The sequence below is a fragment of the Hemitrygon akajei genome, chromosome 8, assembly GCF_048418815.1.
Source record: "Hemitrygon akajei chromosome 8, sHemAka1.3, whole genome shotgun sequence".
NCBI classification, from domain to species: Eukaryota; Metazoa; Chordata; class Chondrichthyes; order Myliobatiformes; family Dasyatidae; genus Hemitrygon; species Hemitrygon akajei.
Window position 1 is genome coordinate 41,853,660 of NC_133131.1, and position 13,028 is coordinate 41,866,687.

Consider the following 13,028-nt stretch of genomic DNA (forward strand, 5'->3'; position numbering starts at 1 on the left):
TAGAAGTGGGCAGGACAGCTGTGATGGCAGATACAGTGTATGGACAAGTAAACCCAAAGAGCTGAGTCTGGATTCTCACATTATTATAACGCTGGTATTAAATTAAAACTGATTCCAGGATTGAGCCTTTTAAAGAAAATTTATCAAACAGATACGTGTGAAGAACAGCAGATCGTTCTGATGAAAGGGCTGAATTTGCTCACCACTTTATGCTTTCTAAATAAAGCAGATGGAAATAATCTGATGAAACAATGATGTAAATTTTTACAGTCACGACTCAGCTCGAGACACCCTGAAACAGTTTCACATGGAATACTAAACATTCGAGGTTGGTTTTGATGAAAAAATACAGCTCTTCTAATGAATGCAGCTAATAATCCTTCAAATCTCTTCCACGAAGCAGGGGTGTAAAGCCATTCAGAGAGAAATCAATTATCACCATGGTAACAATTCCACTTCATCTCAGTGCTTAGCCTGTGCATTAATCCTTTTGACTGCACGGCCATAAAAAAAAATTACATAGGAAAGAAACTGATAATTTCACTTGCAAATTCCAGTCTTAATCCCTGTTTAAGTACAGAAAATAACTTGCTCTGTTATGAATGGGGCAGATGTGTCATGGGCACAAGACATTCTGCAGATGCAGGAAATCATGGGACTCTTCCTCCTAGGTTAGTCAAGATTTCATCCCCAGCTGCTATCCAACACTTTAAATAGCCCACACCCACTTTAACATATATTCAGTTAATCACCTTTACCATTATAAACTACAAACTGCTCCATTCATTTCTGAAATTAAACAAAATCTATATAAACTTAAACCTGTCCCAGACTAAAACTTGCCTTGCAACAGATTAGTTAGATAACCTTAGAATTATAAATAACTGCATCCCTACATTAATTTCTGGGTTTTACAATTCATGTACATTCATACACACACACACACACACGCATCCTTACAGATACATTCATTTTTATGCTTCATTGATATAATGAATAACGAAGACAAAATGATACTGATGCCAAAATAACTGAATTTCAAGTGAGTTTTCTCCAAGTTAACTGCTCTTTCACTATTACGCAACTCTCAGATTCAGTTTACCATTCTGATATCGCGGGGAAAGAAAATTAGTCCCTTTCACACTTGGGCAGAACAACAATTTGCCAGGAACTATTTAATTATCATGACAAAAACTGCTGAAGATTTGCTTGGCTAAATGAACAAACTGGGAACCCCTGATGTGGTGATGAGAATTGCTCGGTTGATATTATTGACAGAAGGGAGTATCTTTGCTGGGGTGAGGCCAGGATTAGTGAGGGGCTAAGTGAAAAGTGATGAGTCACAGTTGGAGAGGGAGAATCAAAACAAAATAAAGCATTCTATGAAATGAGGGCAGTTGGGGAGGGACAACACAAAGACAAAATTTATGAACTGCTGAGATGTAGGGTGTGCCCAGCAGGTCGAGCTGTGCAAATGGAAAGAGAAAATAATTCCTACCCCCCTTAACATAAAATTAACTTCTTTAGTACTGTATCCCAAATCTGACGAAACTCTTCAACCTGCTTTCTTTTCTACTGACGTTGTCAAATCTGCTGAGTGGTTTCAGTACCTTCTCTTTTAAATTTATAGCAGATGAATCATAAACTTAGAATGTGTCCTATTTTAAAGTGAATTATGGAGAGGAGATAAAGAAAAAGCATTCTTTTTTTTAATAATCACACTAAATATCACCACATTACTGAGAACTTTATCAGACAGTGGGTAAAATATGAGAATAATTTGACAGGTTTATCTAAAAATAGACTCCGTCCAGTCTGATGTTTTAGTCACTCATGTTCAGAGAACTGTGTGTAAGGAGATTCTGGGCTCTAAACTGGAGAAAAGTCAACAGGTCTATTTATATTGCCTTTTTAATATAGCAAAACTTATGAGATACCAGGGCCAATGGCCAAAATTTCTGATCAGAGATACCTTAAGGAAGAAAGTGAAAGCAAAGTAATTGCAGAGCTGACACAGTGGTGCACAAACTCATTTTGCAGGCAGGACCTATCACTGGAGTCACTTGTGAAAGATCCTCACGTGAAGATTGCTTTATTTCAACCACACAGACCAGACAGTGTTGGTCATATGAAATAAGACACAAATCCTAACAATAATTAACAGAGTAATTTCTGTTAAGATTCCTAGCCTGAATGTTTTCCAGACCTAAAAATGTCAAAAAATTATGATTGATATTTTTCTGAGTGGCAAAATAATTCACTTTACATCAGTTCTGAAGCCCTTTTCTATCTAGAAGCTCAACAACAGTCCAGATCATGTCATTAATTTTAAAATATTTATTGCTTTATTAGTTAACAATGTATAAATCTTATTAGCATTTGTCCAACAGGGAAATGACACCAAGTGTATTGGTTCTGACCCTGTGAAAAAGTGTCAAGCTCTACAAATTTCTCCCTGCTCTCCTTGCCAGATAACAAGTGCTTACGGAACAGCTTCTCCCATACCTGCTGGCACGAGGGATCCATCTCCACCAAATCCTCCGTTTCCACAACTGGCTCACTGTCAGGGGAGGTTGACTCGACAGGGATGACCACAACAGGGCTGACGTGTTCAGACAGAGCGGAGGCTCGCAGGAAGTTTGGCGGATTCTGCAAGAGAAAAGACAAATAACTATACTCAGTAAAAACACGATCACTTGCTCAGTACCCAGTCAACTGCACACCATACATGCTTTGCCATGTGGATTATTCAGCCTACAGGTGAAATATTAACATTTCTAAATTGATTTATTATTGCCATATGCAACAAGGTACAGCGGAAAAACTCTCACTTATTTATTTCTGGAGATCCAGCATGGAACAGGCCCTTTAAGGCATGCTGCACAGCAATTCCCCTACTTAACCCTAGCCTAATCACGGGACAATTTACAATGACTAATTGACCAATTAACCTACCAACTCCTACACCTTTGGACTGTGGGAGGAAACCAGAGCGCCCGGAGGAAACACACACACAGTCACGAGGAGAACATACAAACTCCTTACAGGCAATGGCGGGATTTGAACCTGGGTCACTGGTACTGTAAAGGGCTGTGCTAACCATTATGCTACCCTCCTGCATACCCTTCACACAAATCAATTCATTACAACAGTGCACTGATGCAGTACAAGGTAAAACAATGACAGAGTGCAGAATGAAGTGCTACAATTACAGAGAAAGTGCAGTGCAGGCAGACAATAAGGAGCAAGGACAGATTGTGAGGTCAACAGTCCATCTTAATGGACTAGGGAACCGTTCAGTAGTCTTATAACAGTGGAATAAAAGTTGTCCTTGAGCCTGGTGGTTTCAGGCTATTATATCTTCATTCCGATGAGAAGGGGGAGAAGAGAGAATGTCCGGGATAGGTGAAGTCTTTGATTATGCTGGCTACTTTACTGAGGTAGCGAGAAGTGAATAGAGTCCATGAATGGGAAGTTAGTTTCCGCAATGTGCTGTGTCCTGTGTCCTCAACTCTCTGCAGTTTCTTACGGCTACAGGTAGGACAGCTGCCTTAACAAGTCATGATGCATCCAGATTAGATGCTTTGTACAGTACATTAGATAGCGATAGATAGATACTTTTTTGATCCCAAAGGAAATTACAGTGTCACAGCAGCATTACAAGTGCACAGATATACAAATATAAGAAAAGTAAGCAGGAATGAAAAAAGTTACCCCAAACAGTGTAACAGGAGGGGGTCATCACTTCCCTGACTATAGCTTGACTCATTATATAGAGCATAATGGCCCCATATAGCGCTCTGTGAAGCAACACAGTTGGCTTAGTCTATTACTAAAAGTATTCCTCTGGTCTGCCAAGGTGGCATGCAGGGAGTGAGAAACATTATCCAAAATTGCCAGGATTTCCCGTAGGCTCCTTTGTTCTACCACAGCCTCCAGTGTGTCCGGTTTGACTCCTATAACAGAGCCAGCCTTTCTGATCAGTTTATTGAGCCTGTTGGCATCACCCGTATTGATGCCATTGCCCCAGCACACCACCACATAGAAGATTGCACTGGTGACAACAGACTGGTAGAACATGAAGGAGAGGCCTGCATACTCCGAAGGACCTCAGTCTCCTCAGGAAGTAGAGGCGACTCTGGCCTTTCTTGTACACAGCCTCTGTGTTGGTGCTCCACTCAAGTCTGCAATCCAGGTGCACCTTAGGTGCTTGTAGGTCCTCACCACATCCACGTCCTCACCATCAATAGTAACAGGGAGCAGGGTACGCTCATCTTCCTAAAGTTCATCACCATCTCCTTTGTCTTACTAATGCTGAGCTACAGATGATTCAGCTTGCTGTATTTGACAAGCCCTCCACCAAGGCCCTGTATTCATCCTCCACTTATACACCCAACTATTTCTGCAGGTGACATGATTCATTGTTGTATCTAAAGTCCGCGGTATACAGGGTAAACAGGAAGGGAGCCAATACAGTCCCCTGTGGGGCCCCGAGTGCTGCTTATAACCATGTCTGACACACAGTTCTGAGGCTGCTCAAACTATGGTCTGCCAGTCAGGTAGTCCACTGTCCAGGACACAATGGAAGTGCCAACTTGCATTGAACAGAGCTTTTCTCCCAGCAATGAGGGCTGTATAGTATTGAAAGCACTTGAGAAATCAAAAAATATAATCCTCACAGTGCTCCCCCTGCTTATCCAAATGGGAGTAGGCTCTGATTAGCAGGTAGGTGACAGCAATGTCATTAATAAAAACTGATGAGGGTTAATGGGAACATGCCAAATTTATTGAGCCTCCTGAGGAAGTAGAGGTGCTTTTGAAGTTTCTTGGCTTTGGCACAGAAGTGGTTGGACCATGACAGGCTGTTGGTGATGTTTATTCACAGGAACCTGTACCTCTCAAACCAAACCTTTAACCTTCTCAACAAACCTTTCCCTTCATTAGTTTATTTTCCTCATTTGCTCCTAATTTTTTTTTAATGGTTTTGGTCACTTCATTGAAAATCTGTCCTTTGCTGCAAGATACATTTTGCCCTGGTTACCGCTCTAACTTGCTGTGAACATTTTATATTTGTGTGAAATGGATACAAAGTTTATGCCTTGTTACTGTGGATTTCAAAATGCAGCATCAATATCATGCCCATGTTTCAACCAATGTTGTTGGGTCAGTATTCTGGCATCTCCAACTCCAAATCAGCATGAGATCAACAGTACATTCAAGGCTTAGTCATAGAGTCATGGAACACAACAGCACAGAAATAGGACCTTCTGCCCATCTAGTCTGTTCTGAACTATTTATCTGCCTAGTCCCATCGACCAGCACCCGGGCCACTGACCTTCTTCCCCACCCGTTCACTCATCTACACAAACTTCTCTTAAATCTTGCAATTGAACCTGCATCCACCACTTCCACTGGCAGCTCATTTCATACTCTCATCACCCACGAGTGAAGAAATGCCCCTCGTGTTCCCTTTAAACATTTCACCTTTCACCCTTATCCCAAGATCTCTGGTTCGAGTCTCACTCAACCTCAGTGGAAAAAGCCTGTTTCCATTTCCCCTGTTTATACCCCCCATAATTTTGAATATGTCAATAAAATCTCCCCTTATTCTTCTATACTCGAGGGAATAAAGTTCTAACCTACTCAACATTTCCGTAAAACCCGGGCCCTCAATTCCTGACCATATCTTTGTAAATTTTGTCTGCACTCTTTCGATCTTATTGACATACTTCCTGTAGGTAGATGACCAAAACTGCAGACAATAGTCCAAATCCCAACTCCTGTACTCAGCGCATTGATTTATGAAGCACAACATCTTGCTGTGTGCTTGAAGCCCAAAGGTTTCTCTATGACCCAACCACTTTAAAGGAATGGAAGCAACACACACAAAATGCTGGTGGAACGCAGCAGGTCAGGCAGCATCTATAGGGAGAAGCGCCGTCGACGTTTCGGGCCGAGACCCTTCGTCATTTCCTGCCAAAACGTCGACGACACTTCTCCCTATAGATGCTGCCTGACCTGCTGCATTCCACCAGCATTTTGTGTGTGTTGCTTGAATTTCCAGCATCTGCAGATTTCCTCGTGTTTGCACTTTAAAGGAATTATGGCTTTGTGTTCCCAGATCCCTCTGTTCCACCACATTCCTCAGTGCCCTATCACTCACCCTGGCAACATAGCTATAGTCTGTCCTCCCAAAATTCAACATCTCACATTTCTGGAAGAGATGCAGCTCGGCTCCAAAGGACAAATTTAACATAATTTTTTGTGTCAATCCAAAGTCAAAGATCTTTCCAGTGAGCTCATAAGCAGCCCTCAGCAACATCTTGACCAGAACAAAAGGTGTTGTACACCCTGCATCTTGCTCGTCTCCGCCATTACAACCCTGGCCCATTTCACCACCTCAATTGAACTGGCTAACTTATTAAGGAGGCAAACTGGTGCCTTCCAGATTGTCCATTTCTCCTCTGCTCCTGCAGGCAATTATTCTATTGCCCTAATGGCCATGCCAATCTCACTGTTGAGGTCTGCAAGTCATTCTACCTACAACTACTTGATGGCAGGCGCAACAGGAGAAACAGGCTCTCTGTGTGGTTGTTGAGCAGGCTTCTTCATGACTTCAGATATTTCCTGTGGATGCACAACTCTCTGGAATTCTCTGTTTGCTGTTTCCTTTCTTCATGACTGATAACTGGTGGACCTACTGCAGTGAGGTCATGCATTGACTTCAGCAGCTACCTCAGCAGACCACCTGATGATTTTGAGCTTAAAATTAGCATCAAGTTGACTATCCTGCATGGCCAAAGCTTTCCCATCCCAAGTAACAATACTCAGCATTGGAGAGACTTTGCGTAGGCCATACAAGTTCAGAGATATGAAAGCCCCTATCTTAAAATTCGAAGCTCCTGAAGGTCACTGTTCCCAGCGCTGCCTTTGTAGATTAGACAAATATCAGATTAATTACTCAATGGACTTCTACCATTGTTGGACAATGAAGCTAGCAAGACCAACAGGTCATTGTCTATTTGCCAATTGTTTGTTATCTTCTAAACTCCACCTTGGAAAACAGTCATCCTTTTCTTCCCTATAATCTTAGGAAGAAAATCTGCTAGGTTCTGATCTCCTAACCAGTCCACATTGTACCAAAAATCAAAAGCCACTTCAGAACGTTACGCTGAAACCTGTGTTGGGTGGGGCGGCAACACTTTATACCATTTCCTATGTTAGATGAAGTTTCAAAACAGCACATCAGCCACGACCAGCTTACAAATGTCTTCCCGCTCCATGCAAGTTAAAATCTGATTCTCAAGTCATGTTTTTTTGGAAAAGAATGAGTGACTCTTAAAATCCAGAAAGATATTTTCTGGGCTTGGAGGATGCTGCTTCCTTTCAAAGAGATATCAATTTGATAATTAATTGCATTTACCATGAAAAATTCATCTAAAACTCAGAAATTTAAAGTGAACTCTGAAATCCTAAACTATGGTATAAAACATCAGCATTGCTGATCTGGGCCCCTATCAAGGGCATCGCTTGCAAACAATTCCTGATGCTTAACTAATGCTAAATATAATAGCCATAGGGACTGTTGCATTTCCTCGACTGAGAGCTATTTGTTTACATTTCAGTATGACCTTGGTAAACTGGTGCATTGCCAATAGCATTTTCAAGCTACCTTAAGAACACAGTCTTCTCTCACCATTACACCAATTTACCCCTCCTTATTTGACGAAAACAAGAGCTTTCCGATCCAACGGCAGCTTTCAAGATTCAGCCAATGCAAAAAAATCCTGGGAATCTGCAGCAAACTGTGTAAACAAGAGCTGTTCCACATTTATGGGAACTCCAGTGATGCCCGCCACCAGAGACTTGGCATCGGAATCTCACAGACGCTAACAGAAATGGATTCATTAGGAACTAAACCAGCTCAAAAATCCTCTACCTAGTACAATCACATCACTCTTCGCATCAAAATCATGAGACAATCTGCAATGTTTAAAAAAGATCATACCACACAACTCACATTGCTAGTAGAAGCTTGTGCATGCCTCTTCATCTACTTTTCCAACAGTTTTCTACTCACAAAGAAATGGCAAAATCAGATCATGTAGGAGACACGTCAGAGGGAATATTGTGGACTGAAGGAACTTTAATCAGCTGGAAAGGGGTTATGGCCATCTTCAACAGAAAGTAGCATTTATACTATGTACAATGTGAGGATCAATAATCAAATTGCAATACAGTCGCTGGAAATAAGTACTGTTAATTTCAGCGGAGGCATCTAGGGCTTCTATTTACAGTGGGGGGGGTGGAAGCTTGGGAGAGACGAAGAATTGCAGATGTAACATTAATGAGCATTAATTGTCAGAAAGTGTAAGAGAGGGAATGCAGACCAGTCTTCATAAAGGGATCAGAAGTGGAAAGAGTGAGCAGTTTCAAGCTTCTGGGTGTCAACATCTCTCAGGACCTATCCTGGACCCGTTGTATCAATGCAGCGACAAAGGTGGCACAACAGCGGCTATATTTCATTAGGAGCTTGAGGAGATTTGGTATGCCACCAAAGACACTCACAAATTTTTATAGATGTACCATACAAAGCATTCTAATTGGCAGGCTGCAAGAGAGTTGTAAACTTAGCCAGCTCCATCATGGGCATCAGCCTCTGGAGTATCTAGGACATCTTCAAGGAGTGATGCCTCAAAAAGGTAGCATCCATTTTTAAGTACTCCCATCACTGAGGACATACCTTGTTCTCATTGCTACCATCAGGAGCCTGAAGGCACACACTCAGCAATTCAGGAATAGGTTCTTCCCCTCTGCCATCAGATCTCTAAATGAACAATGAACCCTTGAACACTCCCTGACTATTACTTTAATTTCTACTTTTGCACTGCTGATTAAACTAATATATATAGGTTGGCATCTGTCTGTCTCAAAGGGCAATGGGTGATGATCATCATTATCACAAGCCTGAGCGGAAGGTATTGTGATCCTAAGATGCCCAGTCATGAAGATCCCTCTCTCGGCCTCCTGTAGGCTTTGTCTCTCCTGAGGCTGCCCACAAGGCAGTGGGGCTATTTACCCATAGCTGGGGATCTGGTTCACGAGCACCAGGGCGTGTCCACACACTGGTGGGCCTGTGTGCTATATGTGCAGGGGCTAGACCTCCTCCCCATTCTCTGTAGTTCAACCCGAGTCCGAATTCTGTAATTCATTTTTTTTCCTAGTATTATGTATTACAATGTACTGCTGCCACAAACACAACTTTCACAAGGTTTGCTGGTGATATTAAACCTGATTCTGATTACATTTGTACCTGATAAAAAGTGTCCACTGACCATAATTACTGAGAGCATTTCCCCATGGAAACTGGCAACCATTCCCATCTTACGCTGTACATGTCAGGATAGTCACCTTAGACGGCCCAGGATTCATAATTTAGCGCACAGAAAAACATAATCAATATAATTAACAATGTCAAAAGGAAAACATTGTATGCAATATTCAAAATATGTCACTAAATGAAGTAAAGCCAGAAATTACTTTGTCATTTGGAAAATACTCCTGTTATTATCTTATACTCAACTCCTATCTTCTTCAGGAAAAAACATTTATTCTCTTTTCATTTTCAATGGGAATAAATGACTACTGGAGGAATGAATACAAAGACAACTGAGGACTGCCTTGAAATCAAAGGGGGGCTCTTATATTGGTGAACTGTTCATGAGGGAATTCATGAACAGATGTGTTTATTCTTTCAACCTTGCATTGTGATCAGTGCAAACCATATGCTGCAGTGTTAGAAAATGGCAAAGATTGCGCAGTGATGACAAAATGAGTGAGAATCAGCCAATGGTTATCCATATCCCAGCAAAGTGAAGTAGAGCTGCTTTTTAAGTTAACACTGGAATAGACTGAAAAGCCTGTAGGGCACTGCAAAAATAGCATGTGTAAATAAGACTCAAAGCAGAACTCGCAGTGGGTGCCTTTTCACTGAACGACAGAATTTTGTAACAGATGTAATCCAAGCTCAAGCAAGAGCCAAAGGAACTGGGCTTTAAGGTTTCTGCACAGAGAGCAAGGGAGAAAAAAGGGGGGAAAGAGAGTGTGAGAGAGAGAGAAAGCAAATGCAGAAGTTTTGCTTACATATCTCTTACAGTACTGAAGGACTGAAAGTTCTCTTCCACGTCCCTCACATTTCTACTCTCATTTCCTACAGGCACCAAATATTGGTGGGTTAAAATGCCAACATCCCAAAAGGTCATTTCTCATGTAGGAGTCCACACAATATCAAAACAATATTCAATACCAATTGAATATTCACATATATTTTAAGCCATCTTTTACCAAGTTCGCATCAGCCAAAAAAAGCTGAGAGTATAGATCAGGTATCGAAGATGAAACATCTCAGAAGTTATTGTCAACATGGTTAAACGGTGGCTATCATTTTTCAAGGTCAATTGTGGGGATCTGCTCATGTTTTTTTCCATTTGTAACTCCTCAGCACAAACCGATCGTGCTGCAAGGCCCAAACATCATTCAGTCATGGGCTGACACGTAGCCAGTGCCTAAGTCAATACAGCTCCAATAATATTGATGAGTTGGCATCATGCAGGACAAAGCAGTTCCAAAAATAACTAGAGCAAACAGGAATCACAAGATAGTGCTCATGGGTCAAAGGACCGTTCAGAAATCTGATGGCAGATGGAAGAAGCTGCTCGTAAGACGTTGAGTGTGATTATTCGGGCTTCTGTACCTTCTTCTTGATGGTAGAATGGCAACGATGGTAAAGAGAAGAGACCATGACCCGAAAGGTGTGGGTTGTTAATGATGGATGCTGCCTCCTGAAGATATTTTAAATGTGGGGAGGGTTGTGCCTATGATTGAGCAAACTGAGTCTAAAACCCTTAGCAGCCTCTTGTGATCGTGTACATTGCAATATCATCGTAGATAATACCTGGATGCAGAACGCACACACTCTTATGACTCAATCACACTTTATTTTACTTGTGCACAAGGACAACAGCATGAGCCCCCACACCATCAACACAGTGTTCTGAAATGGTATGTTATACAGAAGTGCCTTGTCAGGTATGGATACTGACCAGTTGGTTAATTGGGATGCTTGAATTCCTTACTTGCAAGATCAATCGCCATTTACAATAGAGATGTTGAAAGTCAATAGAAACGACAAGCTGACAACTGATGACACTTTGAAGTTAGTAAAACAATTGTCCCCAAATTGTGCACGCCTTGGATCACTAATCTCGTCTGTAGTGAGCAGTGGTCTCACTTCAAAGGCTCTGCACTCCTAATGGTTCAACAGCTTTGTACAAAGGGAGGTGATGGGGAGCAACAGACAACCTTTTCATTATTGTCCTTTTGGAGGCTTATGTTGTGAGTGGATATCTGGTGTGAGACAAGGTGTGATGTGGAGGGTCATGGAACCCTGAAAGAGCAAAACTTATTTTGGTCTAAAGTTAAGCTTGACAAATCTGGTAAGATTGCAAAATTCTTGTCATAATTTGGTGATTCTCACATGTGACTAAAGGTATCTCAGTCACCTTTTATCAGCCTCTTCTAATGATATTCTTGACGAATTTACTGGTTTTAAAGTGCAGAAGGACATGTGAACATGTGTTTCTTAAATGCACTCTCTGAATGCAGTTAGGACCTCTCGCCCACTCCCCTGTAGCCTCTCTTTCCTCCATGGAAACTATTATACGTCTTTTGCCAAACTATTGCCAGCAACATGAGTTTACAGTCCCAATGGAACCATCCACATCAGTGCACATGCCAGTTTTTTAAAATCACACTGAGGCAGTTTCAAATGCCTTTGGTCAACTTCATTATTTACATTCAGGAAACCCATATGGATGTGAGCACAAAACACAATATAGTTTTGTATTCTAAGGGGGTCAATTCAAATTTTTAGGTTGCTTTACTATTTGCAGAAAAATACAAGTTAATTTTGAAGACAATCAAGATTCTGAAACTGCTTAGAGAAGTACAGGCAGTCAAGAGGAGATGACAGCTTTATTAAAGCTCAATCTTTCCTTGTTAACTTGATCAGCTTTTTAGATTCAATACTGAAATAAATTAATTAAAATGTTTCTGAAAGGGAGCGGGGTAATAGGTGAAATACTTATTGAAACAAAGCTTGCTTTGTAACATTTTCAAAAGATAGAATGGCCAAGGGATCCAGAGGCTAATGAATTATGAAAGCAAGGTATTCCTGGATTGGAAGTCCCACCATTCCTCGGAAGAAGAGAAACAGCTCCATAGGACCTAAAGTCCAAGGGAAAGTCAATGACTGAAAGAACAGGTGATGGGTGGACACACCACAGAAGATTCAACAGTTCATTAATAACCATATCAGAAGCAGATTCTTCAGAGCTGTCAACTTCTACAGTCCAAGCATCCACTTTACTAACAGGTGAGATTGTAATTGCACACATAAAGGGCTGGAGGAACTCAGCAAGTCAGGCTGCATCTATGGAGTGGAATAAACAGTCGACTTGTCAGGGTGAGACCCTTCACTGGCAGACTACTTTGATGGGTACTTTCGCTCTGTTTGCTGCAAAAGACAGGATCTCCCAGTAGTGACCCATTTCAATTTGACTTCCTATTCTGACATGTCTGTCCAGGGTCCCCTCTACTGCAATGATGAGGCCAAACTCAGGTTGGAGGAGAAACACCTCATACTCCTTCTGGATAGACTCCAAACTGATAACATGAACATCCATTTAGCCAACTTCTGGTAATTTCACCCCCTTCCTCCTTTTCCCTATTCCCCATTCTGGTTATGTTTTCATCCTTTTATTCCCAGAATAATTCTTGTGAACCTCCTCTGGAGACTCTCCAATGCTAGCATATCTTTACTTAGATAAGGGGCCGAACACTGCTCACAATACTTCAAGTGTGGCCTGACCAAAGCCATATAAAGCCTCAGCATTACATCCTTCCTCTTGTATTCTGCTCCTCAAATAAATGAATGCCAACATTACATTTGTCTTCCTTATCACTGACTC

General features: G+C 41.5%; 1 protein-coding gene across 2 annotated transcripts in view; it reads right to left on the reverse strand.

The window, feature by feature from the left end:
• Positions 1-13,028, reverse strand: part of hip1 (huntingtin interacting protein 1) — a 344,258-nt gene that overhangs the window by 97,748 nt on the left and 233,482 nt on the right. For both annotated transcript variants that reach the window (XM_073053676.1, XM_073053677.1), the window contains exon 11: positions 2,506-2,649. In XM_073053676.1, coding sequence (XP_072909777.1) covers positions 2,506-2,649 — 144 coding nt within the window. The remainder of the gene's footprint in view (positions 1-2,505; positions 2,650-13,028) is intronic.